This window comes from Ahaetulla prasina, chromosome 3 (assembly GCF_028640845.1).
Source record: "Ahaetulla prasina isolate Xishuangbanna chromosome 3, ASM2864084v1, whole genome shotgun sequence".
Lineage (NCBI taxonomy): Eukaryota > Metazoa > Chordata > Lepidosauria > Squamata > Colubridae > Ahaetulla > Ahaetulla prasina.
Genome location: NC_080541.1, coordinates 21,355,191 through 21,372,421, shown reverse-complemented (window position 1 = coordinate 21,372,421; position 17,231 = coordinate 21,355,191). Strand labels below are relative to the sequence as shown.

Genomic DNA, 17,231 nt, shown 5'->3' with positions numbered 1-17,231 from the left:
TGGCTCAGCTAGGCATGGGGGCAGGGGCAGGGATTTTTGCTACCGGTTCTCCGAATCACCCGCCACCATCGCTACTGGATCGGGCAATCCGGTCTGAACCGGGAGCATTTCGCCCCTGGTCTTCAGTAAAATCAAAGGGCAAATCTGTGCTTGCATGAAGAGACATGCAAGAGGCATGAAGAGGATTCCAAGTTGTTATTCCGTTCTTTAGTAGAATAATAGAATTGGAAGGGACCTTGGAGGTCTTCTAGTCTAACCCTCTAGCAGGAGACTCTATACTATTGCAGACAACTTCTGAAGGCAAGCCATTCCACTGGTTAATTGATCTCACTGCTAGGCAATTAACTCCTTAGTTAATTGTTTCTCATCTTGCGTTCTGGTGCTTTGGAAAATAGGCTGACCCTACTGTGATGAGACAGAAGACACTTTCCCAAGGATGTAGTTAAAGTAGGTGTACTTTTTCCCTGGCATATTGAGCACTGGATGCCATCTTTTAAAGGTTATGTATGTTCTTTCTTTACATGTAAGGATCAGCTTCTAAGAGTCCTTTTCATTTTGTTCCCAAGGATTCAGCAAAGAAATAGGATGCTATCCAAAAAGCAATCACTTAAAGGACAAAACACACTCTTTTTGAAAAAAGACACCCATATCTTTGCCTAATCGTTGTTGGAAGAATGTCCATCTGGGTTCAGTTCCAAGTGGGGAAAAAGACACTGGATTCATGGAAGTTGCTTGGAAAGAATGTTTATTGATGAACAGGGTTAGGGTTAGGGTTAGGATGAACAGGATCATATGGCTTGAGATCCTGGGTGAAAAGGGAAGAGATGCTGAGAGTGCCTGAGTGTTATGCCCTCTGTTGGGCTTTGAATTTGAGCTTGTGCTCTGATTGGTTGTCAGACTCCCATCGGGCCATGCAGGGGTAACTTTGTAGGCTGTCTGTGTCCCAGACTTGGTTGACTCTTGCTGGGTGATGATGTAATGAAAGGGCAATTCCTATTAAGTCTCTGCCTGAAGGAGGTAGATCTTTGTCATATAGAATAGACTGGCCCAGGCCTTAATGGCCCATTGACAAAGGTGTGTGGGGTGGGGGGGGTGAGTTTCTGCCTCCCTTTTAGGGTAAATATTTTGCCTTTTTAATATTTCCTAAAATATCTCATTTTCCTAGGAGAGGGGTAGGTGCTAACTTCCTACAGTGTCACAACTTAAAAGCTTTTTTAAAAAAATCTTGGGTATACTCCTTAATTGTTCTGCAAAATATAGATGATTTCTTCTGTCCACCGTTGGCCTTCACCATAGGCTATTTTCTAATATTAAATAGTTGCGGTAGCCTTTTTTATTATTTCTTTAGTATAAAATGCTCGTTATTCTGATACCAGAGCAAACATCTGAAGCCAAAGTGTGAAATTTGAACTCTTTCCCAGGAATGATGGAATAAACATTAAAGTATGTTTGGTTGCTTGTAATAAAGATATTATGGTGATACGGTTTATTGTTTTATTTTTTCCATGTGCTCTGGCTTAATCTAAGAGTTTCATGAGGACAGAAGGATTACGTTTAACAAGTATAAAGACACAGTTTATAAACTTGTTTTTTTAAGAGTTAATCTGTTTTCAAAAGGGCCGTTTAACAATTCTAGAACTATTAGTTTAGTCAAAGGAAGCAATCCAGTGCTTGGGAGAATATGTTAGGCTTAACACCTCATTAAAGTCTAAAACACATTTAAAAATAATTCTAAAAACTAGAAGCCATTGAACGCCTTTAATTCTCATTGACTCTTAGTTTCTCCTATATTCATCTATCAAAATTAACTTTTCATACGATGACAATGCTTTTTCTCTTGTAGCCTCTCTCAGGGTTTTGTTTACCTGTTTTATTTAGCTTAACTCGTTTACAAAGTTTGCACAACTGAAGTTTTTCTGCTTTGAACTATTCCAGACTGCAATTATAGTTGGGGACATTATGACAATTGTTGGGGCACAAGCAGCCTGAACAATTCCATATGTAATTGTTTGAAATTAAAATGCATGTAATACTGTATATAAGAAAAAGGGGAGAATGGGAGGGAAAGGGAAGGGAAGGGAAGGGAAGGGAAAGGGAAGGGAAGGGAAGGGAAGGGAAAGGAGTTATTTAAAGAGCTTTCCACTTTTTAAAATATAAGACACAGTATTCTGCTTACTCTGACCCTGTATGGAATGTTATGCTTGTGTTCAAGTTCAGGTTAAAAAACCAACTTCATGAAAAAAAAATAACTGCATCTTTTAGTTCCCATTTGCTGGAGGGTAAATTTACCATATGAGAGGAAAAGTTACTGTATGATGGAAAGAATGCAATTTTCTTTTTGTTTCCTTTGGAGATTGCTTCTAAGATTTATGCAAACCATGTTTATATGTTCTCCAAATGCTGGGGTCACTAACTATGCATTACAACTGAGCATGGTTCAGCAGAGGTAACTTTTTTTTTTATCACCTGCTTAATTTTTTTTAAAAACAATCCTAAATAAAATGGGTTTGCAAGAGATGCATAAGGACAATCTAGGACAAGATTACTTGTCTTTCATGCTATTGGTTGTCATTCTATTGGTACTTCTCAAGATATTGAGATGGTTAGTCTATCCTGCATGGATCCATGAACTCTAGGAAACCTATGAAATCAAAGCAGCTGTTTGCAGCTGGTATAACATGGGAGTGGAATAGAGCTGTGACTTTGAGGAAAAGCATATGAATTTTGTTTACTCTGTAAGATTCACACAATAATTGCTATCCTTGATATGGACTTGTTTTCATATTCCAGACAGCTAGAGCAGGCAACAGCATTCCCATTAAAAATGATGTACTCTTTTTAATTAACTCATTTATAATGGAAAGGTTCTTAGCTGCTCCAGCACTCTAGACCGGGGTGTCAAACTCAAAACCCTTGGGCAGAATCTGGCCCACGGGGTGTTTAGATCTGGCCCATGCGGCCCACCCTGGAAATAGTGAAGGACTGGCCTGCGATGCCTCTGCTAGCGAAAACAGAGCCCTCCTGAGCTCCATTTTTGGCTGCGACAGCCTCCTGCAGCCCTCTGCCAGTGAAAATGGAGCCCGGGAGGGCCGCACGCATGGCCTTCCCTGGCTCCATGTTCACTGGCAGAAGGCCGAGGGCATTTTCACTGGCAGAAGGTTGCAGGAGGCTGTCACAGCTGAAAACAGAGCCCAGAGGACGGCTGATGGCCCTCCTGGGCTCTATTTTCACTGGCTGAGGGCTGCAAGATGTTAAGCTGGGCATGCCCACCCTGGCCATGCTCATCCCAGTCATGCCCACTGGCCAACACAATTCTGATGCGGCCCTTAATGAAATTAGTTTGACACCCCTGCTCTAGAGCAGGGGTCTCCAACCTTGGCAACTTTAAGCCTGGTGGACTTCAACTCCCAGAATTCCTGGGGAATTCTGGGAGTTGAAGTCCTCCAGGCTTAAAGTTGCCAAGGTTGGAGACCCCTGCTCTAGACCATAAACATAAGCCCCAGATATTCATGTTCTATCAAAAAGCAGAATGTTTCAATTGTGTTTATTCTGTTATTCTTTCTAATTTCATCCATGGCAGTAGATGTGATTTAATTAAAAAAAAACTTTTAATGACAGTACTAAGGATGGCAAGAGAGGCCCCAGTTAATGACAGGCCACCAACATGTGGAAGGTTCTGGATTCGATCCACGGTTTTCTCAATTTAAAAAAAAAATTGAGAAAGAATCCTGCTTGAGAATATATAAACCAGTAGAATAATTTAATCTTGTGTAACAACAGACTTGTTCTCCTGTGCTTTTCTATGACCGTAATAAAGATTTGATTTGAATTGAGACTTCCTCAAATCACCCGCCTCAGATAATTGTGTGTTAACTATTTGCTCTGCTTGAATAGGAAGCAACTTGTGTAATGTCACACAAATCTTTATAATAGGAATACTGCTGAGTAATGGTGTCCTGTAAGAGGACAGAGGGAAATCAAGGACAGAACTGGGCTGTGGCTTTTCAGAAGTATGGATCAGCAGTTTCTATCTCGTGTTTTAGAAAAACGCATCAAGGACACAATACATGACATTGCTAAGCAAAGCTTCAGTATCAGTAATGGCGATACAATGTTGCAGTGAGCAGAGTATCTCCAAGCAGCTAAAGGATTTATTTCCCAAATGTAAGAGAAGCTATTCTGTTAATGTAAGCCTTAAGGTTATGCTTCAAAACGGTCACAATGGAAGCTATTTAAGGGTGGGCTGCTGGGGATTTGCACGGGTTCAGGAGAACCTCTAGCAATTCGGAACACCCCCAAATCCCACTCCTGGCTGGCCCCGCCCACCCCACCCCGCCCCCCCCAGGAGTCCCCACGCGGCCCATTTTGGATGCAGGTAAGTGCAGGGCACACACGGAGGCTCAGGGAGGGTGAAAAACGGGCTTACCGGAAGTTCAGGAAGGCCGGAAATGGGCCCATTTCTGGCCTCCAGAGCCTGAGGAGGAGGTTTTTGCCCTCCTGGAGGCTCGAGAAATGCCACTGGTGCCCAGGGAGGGCAAAAACGCCCTCCCCCGCAGTGGTGCAGGAGACCGATTAGACCATGCCTACCATGGCCATGCCCGCCCAGCAACCTGGCAGAAAACCCCTTGCTAAAATATTTGAGGCCCGCCCTTGAAGCTATTCTTTTCATGGTCAGGTTAAAAGGAGTCAGATAAAGATTTGGACTTCAGTAAAGCATTTGATAAAGTAGACCATAACCTACTACTAGATAAAGTAGAAAAATGTGGGTTAGACAGCACCACCACCAGATGGATTCGTAACTGGCTGACCAACCGCACTCAACGTGTAGTCCTCAACGGAACTACATCCACATGGAGGGAAGTATGCAGTGGAGTACCCCAAGGCTCTGTTTTAGGCCCAGTACTCTTCAACATCTTCATCAATGACTTGGACGAGGGGATAGATGGGGAACTCATCAAATTTGCAGATGACACCAAGCTGGCAGGAATAGCCAACACTCCAGAAGATAGGCTCAAGTTACAGAAAGATCTTGACAGACTTGAACATTGGGCACTATCTAACAAAATGAAATTCAACAGTGAAAAAAGTAAGGTTCTACATTTAGGCCAAAAAAACAAAATGCACCAGTACCGTATATGTGGTACCTTGCTCAATAGTAGTACCTGTGAGAGGGATCTTGGAGTCCTAGTGGATAACCATTTAGATATGAGCCAGCAGTGTGCAGCAGCTGTTAAAAAAGCCAACACAGTTCTGGGCTGCATAAACAGAGGGGATAGAATCAAGATCACGTGAAGTGTTAGTGCCACTTTATAATGCCTTAGTAAGGCCACACTTGAAATATTGCATCCAGTTTTGGTCGCCACGATGTAAAAAAGATGTTGAGACTCTAGAAAGAGTGCAGAGAAGAGCAACAAAGATGATTAGGGGACTGGAAGATAAAACATATGAAGAATGGTTGCAGGAACTGGGTATGTCTAGTTTAACAAAAAGAAGGACTAGGGGAGACATGATAGCTGTGTTCCAATATCTCAGGGGCTGCCACAAAGAAGAGGGAGTCGGGCTGTTAACCAAAGCACCTAAGGGTAGAACAATAAGCAATGGGTGGAAACTGATCAAAGAAAGAAGCAACTTAGAACTAAGGAGAAATTTCCTGACAGTTAGAACAATTAATAAGTGGAACGACTTGCCTTCAGAAGTTGTGAATGCTCCAACACTGGAAATTTTTAAGAAAATGTTGGATAACCATCTGACTGAGATGGTGTAGGGTTTCCTGCCTGGGCAGGGGGTTGGACTAGAAGGCCTCCAAGGTCCCTTCCAACTCTGATGTTATGTTATGTTAAATCAATAAAGAGAATATTTATAGCTCAGGATTGAAATGAGGGGTCTTGGTGTTCTCTCACTAGTCCTGATGTTGTTAGCTAGTTTGGGTAACAAAATGTCTGCAAGAAGAAGAGATTGGACAACCATTTGTCTGAAGTGGTGTAGGGTTTCCTGCCTGAGCAGGTAATTGGACAAGACCTCCAAGGTCGCTTCCAACTCTGTTATTCTGTTAAAACCAAGTTCAGAGAGTACCAAGCTAAGTCGTGGTGGCACAGTGGTGAGAATGCAGTATTGCAGGCTAATTCTACCAACTGCCAGAGTTCGATTCTGACCAGCTCAAGGTTGACTCAGCCTTCCATCCTTCTGAGGTTGGTAAAATGAGGACCCAGATTGTTCAGGGGCCATATGCTGACTCTGTAAATCACTTAGAGAGGGCTGCAAAGCACTGTGAAGCACTATATAAGACTAAGTGCTATTGCTCAGTCAGATAAATGCTAGATAAAAGCAAATTAAAACCAGAAGAGGGCTAACTTAAGTGTACTTTGTGCAAGCTTTAAACCACATGGTTTACACTGAGCTAAGAGGTAGGCCACTCTAGATCCTAAACATAGTGATTCAATGCAGCAGGTGGTATTCAACTGGTTCAGACCGGTTCACCCAAACCGGTACGTAAATTGTGGGTGGGGTCACCCACCTGTCCAGGCTCTATGCCATCCTATTTAGACACGTTTTTGAGGCCGTGCACATGCGCAGAAGGTGCACGCACAAGCAAAGCACATGCACGGAAGTCTGGGCGCATGCACAGAAGGCAGGCACAAGCGCGAACCGGGTGTGCGCATGCACGAAGCGAGCATGCGCACGCAGGACAAATCGATAGAAACATAATGTGAAACCCACTGCTGAATGCAGCCATCGCTTATCTAAAAGCAGCATCTCTCCAAAAAGGGAGTTTTAGTTCAGAAGTCAGCACGGAAGAGACTTTCAAGCCCGTTATAATTCCTTAATGGTAGCTGGGCTGTTTTAATCAATCCAGCCATATGTTTGGAATTTGCAAGTACCGCCACCAGCACCTGCAAGGATATTGCAAGCGATCTCCAGCAACAGATGGAGAAAACATTTTCCACGTTACTCAGAAAGCAGCTGGGTCAGACAGCAGAACGTGTTCAAAAAGCAATGCAAAGTACTTTCCCATACAAGCCAAACTCCACAGCGAATGTCAAAAGGCCTCTGTGCCTCAAACATCCAGGCAGCTTTCTTTCTCCCAGACATTGCTCCATCTGCAACCACCATTACTAATAATAGGAATCATGTGTGCTTATCAAAGCCCGAGACAGGCTCCTTTGATCTGGCATTTGTTACTAGTTAAACCTAACTTATCCCGCATACTGTAACAGCTCTCCCTTCTTTTCCTCAGACAATTGTCCAAGCTCTCCCATTTTGTGATAAGGAGCGCAAGGCTTTCTGATCTCACATTCTGTACATCCTGTTTCCATTGCTTTGATACAGTAGAAACAACTTTGGCAAGGACAATGCATACACACACACAGAGAGAGAGAGAGGGAGGGAGGGAGGGAGGGAGGGAGATTGTGATCATTATAAAAGAACCAGCAAATTGGCTATGGTTTAACTTTTCCAATGGAAACAGGCTTTGTTCACTGTAAACAAAGAGGATAGATACTACGGCATAAGCAGGGCATATTTGCAGGTCCCTCCCATCTATCCTTAAGGAGCGTCAACAGCTGATATTTAGCCGATCAAGCTGTTTGTACTGCATTACCAGGAGCGCCTTCAGAAGTTGTTCCAAACGAAGCCAGACTTGGCTTTTAAATTTCCCCCGAAAATTTTTGATGCTCTCAATTCTTAGGAATACCTACTGTCTGAAATGGGTGTTCTGCTTGAGCCAGGGGGTTGGATTAGAAGACCTCCAGGGTCCCTTCCAACCCTGTTATTCTGTTCTGTTACTAATTCCGTAGACAAAATGCTTTGTTTCCAAAATTTTAACTCAATTTCCCCAATTGGTGCCTCTTTCGAAGCCTTGGGCGATCACTTCCCCACCAGCTAGTGCAGCCTTAGCCATGCCGTCTTGGGGAAGAAGAAGAAGAAAGAAAAAAACAACAACCCAGAGCTGGAAGCCAAACACATCTGGAGGGCTCCAACTTGAAGAAGATTGTATTAAAGCCAACTCCTCCTCTTCCTTTTGTATCAGAGCAAAAACTACCCTATGAGTCAGGAATACCAACACATCTAAAAACCGCTGATCGGTAGAAACAGAAATGTGCCACGAGATTCTTTCTTAGACCAAAGAGACAAGTTGCCAAGAGTGTTTTAGCCAAGCTCACAGAAATATCTTTCAAAATTAGGGCCAAATAAGAGGGAAGAAATGGAAAGTTCTAAAGGCATCAGAACAGCATTACTGTATTGGAAGGGAAGATGACAGATGAAACGAGCCTTTGGCGTGCCCAAGTTACATCTGTATATATTTTCAAGAGCAGCATCGCTATTGCACTGCTTGGTGCCAAATTTATGCAATTTCAGGCTTCTGTGAAGGGATGTGCATTTGCTTCTTGTGTGCAAACACCAGCGATAAATGGTAAATAAATACATGACAAATGAATGTATTTATTTATAAGGCGTAAATAATAACTCCATCATGATTATAAAAGCTATTTAAAGGAGCACACTTTCCATCAGAAAGGATAGAAGGTCACTCCATGGACAAATTACAAGTTATATTGCATACTGCAGATCTTCCCTTCTTCTGTTTTTTTTTTTTTTTAAACAGATCAGAGAGATGTTGAATGCACATTTTGACAAGGAAATAGGAGGGAGTGCAGCAGGCTTGGCTAGCCTGCATTTTGTTCACCTTGAAATGAAAGGAAACCAACTTTAAAGAAAATGTGCACGCTGGAGAACATCTGCTGCCCACAACTTCCAACATGAAACACCTGCTTTTTCTCTGTCCTTCTAACTCTCTCCTTCCTCTCTTTTCATATTTGCTCGTTTCTACTTTGCAGAAGCAACAGGACTTTCAAGCAGATCACAAGAAATCTCTACCTGGAAACAGACTAATCCAACAGAAAAAGAACTGCTCATATTATTTCAGGGATGGGGGGAACAGCCTGCCCCCCAAATATGATCTGTTAAATATGATCACAAGCACACGGACATCTCCTCAGCCCCCAGCACATAAACGGAATATGTCTGACTCAATCTTTCTCCTACAGAGAGAAGTAAATAGGTTACCTATAAGCACATTCTGAAGGTCAACCAACACAAGCTTTTTCACACAACCTTTGATATATTTGGGGGGCAGTCGGAAAGAAAAAGATGACAAAAAGGTACATTTTAGGACCCCCCCCCACTGTTCCCCCCCACGAAATGGCTGCAGAAACAGACCCTTTAATCCTCATTGTACCTGAGTCGGGACCCTCTTCCCCAAATTCACCAGATCTTCTGACACGATGAGCTGTAAATCCAGCACAGACGTTCATGCCCAAAACCAAACTGAGCAAGGAGGTTACCTGGAGAGAAAGAAGAAGAAGAAGAAAGAGAGAAAGCCAGAGAGAGAGAAAAGAGAGGGGGGGGGGAAAGAGAGAAGTTAATAAAATGAAGCAAATCTTCTCCTTCCTTCCTTCTTTTTCTTTCTTTCCTTTCTTCCTTTCCTTCCTTCCTTTTTCTTTCTTTCTTTCCTTTTTCTTTCTTCCTTCCTTCCTTTCTTTCCTTCTTTTTCTTTCTTTCTTTCTCTTTCCTTCCTTCCTTCTTTTTTCCTTTCTTTTTTCTTTCCTTCCTTCCTCTTTTTTCTTTCTTTCTCTTTTTCCTTCTTTTTTCCTTCTTTCCTTCCTTTTTATTAAGGACATTTCTACGATATTGCAGCATAGGACAACAGTTGTCCCGACAGGTCATCCTGTCTCCTTGCCGAAAGAGTAAAACAAAAAACAAAAAAACCCCAAACCACACTCACTAAGCGGGGACACCATTCATCCCACACCACCACCAGCCTTGGGAGTTCTAGGATCGGGACGCTATTTCTTGCCTCGCATCGGGGCGGTTCCGGAGGGATCCCGATCCCGTCTCCTTGGGGCAGCGGCGCTCTCGCCCGCCCGAAGCCCAAGGGGGGCTCCTGCCGTACCTGATAGAGCCGCAACCCGTTTGCCTTGGCCATCCTCCTCCAGCTGCCTGGCCGCAAGAGCCTCCTTGGGGCAGGAAACTGAGCGCGGCGCTCGTGTTTGCACAGGCTATCGGCTACAAACTAATCCCACCTGGGGAGGTCGAGCGCTTCCCCGTGATTTGTCCAGGGGGAGGTTTCATCACGTCCCGCTACACAAATCGCAGCGCGCCAGGGCCCCAAAGCCGCAGGCATCGCTCGCCCGCCCGCCCACTCGCGCGCCCCCCACCCACCACCACCACACCTCCCTCCGACGCTCACGCACCCGTTTCGGGGCTCCCGTCCGGCCCGCGCCGCCAAGGGCTGGCCTGGCGGGGGCTCCCGATGCCATGATCGTCCGCATCCTTCGTGCCAACGTTAAGCGGGATGGCGAGAGAGGGCGCCGGGGCTGTGCGCGCGCACTCCCATCGCTGCCTCCGAGCGGCGGGAGGATGGTTTCCTCGGGCGCCGATGAAAGGCGGGCGAGAGAGAGAGAGCGAGCGAGCGAGGCAGCAAGCGGTGGGCTTAACGAGGGGGACCCACCAGGATATGATAGAAAAGACTGGATAGCCTTTTAAGAAAAGACTGGGCAGCCGGTGGTCTGAAACGGGATAGGGTCTCCTGCTTGAGCAGGAGGGGGGCTGGACTAGAAGACCTCCAGGGTCCCTTCCAGCTCTATCCTTATAGCAGTCTTACTAGCAAAGGAGAATATTTGTAGCCCAGGGTTGACCTGAGGGGTCCTTGGTGCTCTCTGAGGTTGCTCATTTTCTAACCCTAACCCTAACCCTAATTCTGACATTTCTTTTTTAGTAAAGTTTTTATTTTTATTTTTTACACATAAACAACTATACAATGCATTTTTTTTTTCTGAACAGAATATCGGCCAGGTTATATCTTCATACCAAATTTAGTTCTCCTCCAACACATCTAATAATAATAATAATAATAACAGAGTTGGAAGGGACCTTGAAGGTCTTCTAGTCCAACCCCCTGCCCAGGCAGGAAACCCTACACCATTTCAGACAAATGGTTACCCTACGTGCTTTCATCGATATATTTTCTCTCATTTTTATTTTCCTTCTGTCTTTCCTTCTTTTTTCCTTCCTTCCTTCCTTTCCTTCTTTTTCTTTCTTTCGTTCTCTTTCCTTCCTTCCTTCTTTTTTCCTTTCTTTTTTGTTTCCTTCCTTCCTTTTTTTTCGTTCTTTCTCTTTTTCCTTCTTTTTTCCTTCTTTCCTTCCTTTTTATTAAGGACATTTCTACGATATTGCAGCATAGGACAACAGTTGTCCCGACAGGTCATCCTGTCTCCTTGCCGAAAGAGTAAAACAAAAAACAAAAAAACCCCAAACCACACTCACTAAGCGGGGACACCATTCATCCGACACCACCACCAGCCTTGGGAGTTCTAGGATCGGGACGCTATTTCTTGCCTCGCATCGGGGCGGTTCCGGAGGGATCCCGATCCCGTCTCCTTGGGGCAGCGGCGCTCTCGCCCGCCCGAAGCCCAAGGGGGGCTCCTGCCGTACCTGATAGAGCCGCAACCCGTTTGCCTTGGCCATCCTCCTCCCGCTGCCTGGCCGCAAGAGCCTCCTTGGGGCAGGAAACTGAGCGCGGCGCTCGTGTTTGCACAGGCTATCGGCTACAAACTAATCCCACCTGGGGAGGTCGAGCGCTTCCCCGTGATTTGTCCAGGGGGAGGTTTCATCACGTCCCGCTACACAAATCGCAGCGCGCCAGGGCCCCAAAGCCGCAGGCATCGCTTGCCCGCCCGCCCGCCCACTCGCGCGCCCCTCACCACCACCACACCTCCCTCCGACGCTCACGCACCCGTTTCGGGGCTCCCGTCCGGCCCGCGCCGCCAAGGGCTGGCCTGGCGGGGGCTCCCGATGCCATGATCGTCCGCATCCTTCGTGCCAACGTTAAGCGGGATGGCGAGAGAGGGCGCCGGGGCTGTGCGCGCGCACTCCCATCGCTGCCTCCGAGCGGCGGGAGGATGGTTTCCTCGGGCGCCGATGAAAGGCGGGCGAGAGAGAGCGAGCGAGCGAGCGAGGCAGCAAGCGGTGGGCTTAACGAGGGGGACCCACCAGGATATGATAGAAAAGACTGGATAGCCTTTTAAGAAAAGACTGGGCAGCCGGTGGTCTGAAACGGGATAGGGTCTCCTGCTTGAGCAGGAGGGGGGCTGGACTAGAAGACCTCCAGGGTCCCTTCCAGCTCTATCCTTATAGCAGTCTTACTAGCAAAGGAGAATATTTGTAGCCCAGGGTTGACCTGAGGGGTCCTTGGTGCTCTCTGAGGTTGCTCATTTTCTAACCCTAACCCTAATTCTGACATTTCTTTTTTAGTAAAGTTTTTATTTTTATTTTTTACACACAAACAACTATACAATGCATTTTTTTTTCTGAACAGAATATCGGCCAGGTTATATGTTCATACCAAATTTAGTTCTCCTCCAACACATCTAATAATAATAATAATAATAATAATAATAACAGAGTTGGAAGGGACCTTGAAGGTCTTCTAGTCCAACCCCCTGCCCAGGCAGGAAACCCTACACCATTTCAGACAAATGGTTACCCTACATGCTTTCATCGATATATTTTCTTTCATTTTTATTTTCCTTCTGTCATTTCTCTTTGTAAATCTAATCTTATCCTTCACCCTAAATTTTAGTCTTTTATCAATTTTTCCCTCTTTCCCCACCCCTTTTCTACTCCTGTTTATATTAAACCCCTTTATTCCCATTTAATATTTATATTCTTTTATATCTTCTACATCAAACATAAAAATCAATCATATATTTGCAATTCAATGACAATTCATATACTATTAACCATAATCAAAACCTGAGGGATCCTTGGTGCTCTCTAAGCTTGCTCGTTGTCTAGCTGATGTTTCATTAACCAAACTAAGTAACACCACCATTGCTATTGCAAGATAGCCGTCTTCTGGTATCTGAGGAGCTTCCACAAAGAAGAAAAGCTTGAAGGCAGAACAACAATGCCCAACTCTTCCACCGAGCCCTCCTTCCAGATGTGGGAACACACACATTGGTATTCTCTGTTGCAAGACAGCTGCCTTCCGATTAAGGAAGCGACACACCACTTTTGACACAAGGGCTGGACAACAAGACCCGGAGGTCGAATCTGAGACCTTGCAAAGGTCCCTGAACTACAATGCCCAATGTCTATATGGAGATTCTCAGTCATCCAGGTCATAGTTGACTCAAAGGTGCTCCCGCCCCATCTTCCCAAGCAAGGCAACTGGATGGTTTATTATTTGAAGAGGAAGAAGAAGATATTTCGCTTCTCATCCAAGAAGCTTCAGCAGCTTTAACTACAACTCCTAATGTCCCAAAAGTGCTTTCTTTTCAAAAGGCAACTTTTGCCTTTTGTGGGGAAAAAAATGACAGAGAATCTCCATAGATACAACTCCCAATGTCTCTCCTCACTGAGCGGGGTAGCTGTGGGTGCTGCTGGGAGTTGTAGTTCCTCATCTCCGGTTTGCAGGTCCCTGTTTTGAAATGTAACCTCTGTAAGGTACACAGCTGGAAGGTTAATATGTTTTTGTTTTTTTTTACATTTATATCCTGCCCTTCTCCGAAGACTCAGGGCGGCTTACAGTGTGTAAGGCAATAGTCTCATTCTAACGACGCTATAGAGCACTGCACACCAGAACAACTAGACACAAGAACAGTTTTTTCCCGAAGGCCATCACTCTGCTAAACAAATAATTCCCTCAACACTGTCAGACTATTTACTGAATCTGCACTACTATTAATCGTTTCATAGCTCCCATCACCAATCTCCTTCCACTTATGACTGTATGACTATAACTTGTTGCTGGCAATCCTTATGATTTATATTGATATATTGATCATCAATTGTGTTGTAAATGTTGTACCTTGATGAACGTATCTTTTCTTTTATGTACACTGAGAGCATATGCACCAAGACAAATTCCTTGTGTGTCCAATCACACTTGGCCAATAAAATTCTATTCTATTCTATTTACAAAGTCAACTTATTGCCCCCCCAACAATCTGGGTCCTCATTTTACCTACCTTATAAAGGATGGAAGGCTGAGTCAACCTTGGGCCTGGTGGGGCTTGAACCTGCAGTAATTGCAGGCTGCTGTGTTTTAATAACAGACTTCTTACAGCCTGAGCCACCATGGCCCGTGTGTTGTTTGTGCTGAGAAGTGAAACACTTAATGAGACCTTGGGAGAAGGATGGGGGTCTGTGATGCTGACCTGGACTGAGTTCCCTAAGTGTTCAACGTGTAGTGCCGAATGCTTTACATTTGGTCAAGAGAGAAAAAGGTCAAAACAAGACCTTCTCTAAGAGAGAAGATCTCTAAAAATGGGCTCCCGCATGAGCCCAAAAGCTCAGAAGACAAAACCTCTGATCCCGGTGACCGGCTCACACTGGATCCTGCAACATTAATACTGGGCCACATATATTCACTTTCATCCATGAAGGTCAAAACAATATATAATATAGGGATCTATATTGGGTCTGGATGCAACCATACCTCACTGCAATCAATAGGATTTAAGTTAGGAGTGAAATCCAGCAGGTTCTGACAGGTTCTGGAGAACCGGTAGCGGAAATTTTGAGTAGGTCAAGAGAACCGGCAAATACCACCTCTGGCTGGCCCCAGAAGTGGGATGAGAATGGAGATTTTGCAATACCCTTCCCCTGGAGTGGGGTGGGAATGGAGATTTTGCAATATCCTTCCCCTGAAGTGGGGTGGGAATGGAGATTTTGCAATATTCTTCCCCCAGGAGTGGGGAGGGAATGGGGATTTTGCAGTATCCTTACCCCAGGAGTTGGGAGGGAATAGGGATTTTGCAGTATCCTTCCCCCGGAGTGGGGTGGAAATGGAGATTTTGCAGTATCCTTTCCCTGCCACGCCCACCAAGCCACACCCACAGAATCGTTAGTAAAAAAAATTTGAATTTCACCACTGATTTAAGTCTGTAATGGCTAATTGAAGCATCCATCAGTTCAAGAGAGTCTGCTTTGAACCCAACTAAGCATGCACGATCTAAGATGAAAACTAATCCTTAGCATTTGTGATAAGGTGCAGGTTTCATTGTCCAGGCTCGGTTTGCTATTCAGAGATGTCATTTTTAGAAATTGCTGGCTCCTCCTGAACTCTGTATCAAGGACAACATCTGTACCAACAAAACATTTGATTGCTACCTGCACCAGTCTGATTTGCAAGGCCACATGGGATGAAAATGAAGAATTTTATTTATTTATTTTATTTATTTATTTATTTATCACATTTGTATACCGCCCTATCTCCCTAGGGACTCAGGGCGGTTCACAGGCAAGTAAAAAAGTACATATAAATACAGAATAAAATAACAGTTAAAAAACTTATTCTACATGGCCGAATTTTTAAAAGAACAATATAAATAATAAAACCCATTAAAACCAATATAAATTTAAAATCTAATCCAGTCCTGCGCAGATGAATAGATGTGTTTTAAGCTCGCGACGGAAGGTTCGGAGGTCCGGAAGTTGACGAAGTCCTGGGGGGAGTTCGTTCCAGAGGGTGGGAGCCCCCACAGAAAAGGCCGTTCCCCTGGGTGTCGCCAGACGGCACTGCCTAGCTGATGGCACCCTGAGGAGTCCCTCTCTGTGAGAGCGCACGGGTCGGTGAGAGGTATTCGGTAGCAGCAGGCGGTCCCATAAATATTTTGTATTGTATTGTAATTGGATAGTTGTTCCCCCTCCGAGTACTTTGGAAGGCAGTCTTGATTATGAACTAAACGCTAGAGATAGTCCTTGACTTTCAATCACTTCACTGAAAAAACGTGATTTATGGTTGTCATAGAGTCCCTAGAGCCACTAATCCAAATTTGAGCCCTTGGGAACTGGCACAGATTTATGAGAGTTGCAATATCCCAGGGTCACATGATTGCTACTTATAGCCTTCCCAGCCAGCTTCTGACAAGCAAAACCAATTGGGAAAGCCAGATTTGCTTAATGACTCCATGCTTCACTTAATGAACATGGTGGTTCATTTAACAACCATGGCAGGAGTTGTAAAATGGGGCAAGAGTCACTTAATTACTGCACCACTCAAGCCCCTACACTTTAGTCTGTATTTAACTCACATAATTTTTATTATAATTTTTATTTTATCATATATAGTCAGGGCTATGGTTTTCCCAGTTGCAATGTATGAATGTGAAAGTTGGACCATAAAAAAGGCTGAGCACCAAAGAATTGAGGCCTTTGAACTATGGTGCTGGAGAAAACTCCTGCGAGTCCCTTGGACTGCAAGGCAATCAAACCGGTCAGTCCTAGAGGAGATCAACCCTGACTGCTCTTTAGAAGGCCAGATCCTGAAGATGAAACTGAAATACTTTTGTCGTGTCCCACTCCTCCGCTGACGGCCGGGTCAGGGAAATCCGAATCAGGCTTGCCTCTGCAGCTCTGCCCAAAGTCCTAGCAAAGTCCTCAGAGCAGGCAGGAGACCAGTAAGTGACTTCAGCAAGATAAGTTCGACTTTGCCTGACTCAGAGACTGCCAGAAAGCAGATCCTTTATATAGGCCATGGGGTGTGGCTCCATGACTCAGCACTCATTAAGGCCTGCCCCTCCCTTCCTTCTGTTGCCTCCGCCTATCCAGTCTTCTGATGCCAGGGTCACTCCAATCAGCTGTTGTTGGAAGTAAACTTTCCTTAGGCTCACATGCTGTGGAGGAGGGGGAGGGGTCTAGCTGCTCCGTTTGCCTGGGCATGGAGCCAGGGCTGGGGCCGGGGGATGCTCCCTCCTCTGCAGCCTGCTTGGGCATGGAGCCAGGGCTGGGACCGGGAGGTGCCCCCTCCTCTGCAGCTTGTCTGGGCATGGAGCCAGAACTGGGGCCGGGAGGCATACATTCCTCCGTGTTCGGGAGCAGATAAGCAGACCCCGGCTGCGGTGAGAGCGGACAAGACACAACAACTTTGGCCACCTAATGAGAAGGAAGGACTCACTGGAGAAGAGCCTAATGCTGGGAAAGATTGAGGGCAAAGGAAGAAGCGGATGACAGAGAATGAGGTGGCTGGATGGAGTCACTGAAGCAGTTGGCGTGAGCTTAAATGGACTCCAGGGGATGGTAGAGGACAGAAAGACCTGGAGGAATATTGTTGTTGTGACTCCAGCCCCTGAACCTGGCCCCATGCCCGAAAGTGACTCTGAAAGTGAGGGGGAAGGGCTTGTAAGGCTTACCTTGGGAGCAGCGATTCCTTTGGCTCGGCTCCAGGAGCC

General features: G+C 45.3%; 1 protein-coding gene across 1 annotated transcript in view; it reads right to left on the bottom strand.

Moving 5' to 3' along the window:
* Positions 1-10,402, bottom strand: part of ENPP2 (ectonucleotide pyrophosphatase/phosphodiesterase 2) — a 70,038-nt gene extending 59,636 nt beyond the window's left edge. Inside the window, exons 1-2 of the mRNA XM_058176516.1 lie at positions 10,251-10,402; positions 9,236-9,341 (exon numbers count right to left, since the gene is read on the bottom strand). Of these exons, the coding sequence (XP_058032499.1) occupies positions 9,236-9,341; positions 10,251-10,328 (184 nt within the window). The 5' untranslated portion in view covers positions 10,329-10,402. The remainder of the gene's footprint in view (positions 1-9,235; positions 9,342-10,250) is intronic.
* Between the last annotated feature and the right edge of the window lie 6,829 nt (positions 10,403-17,231).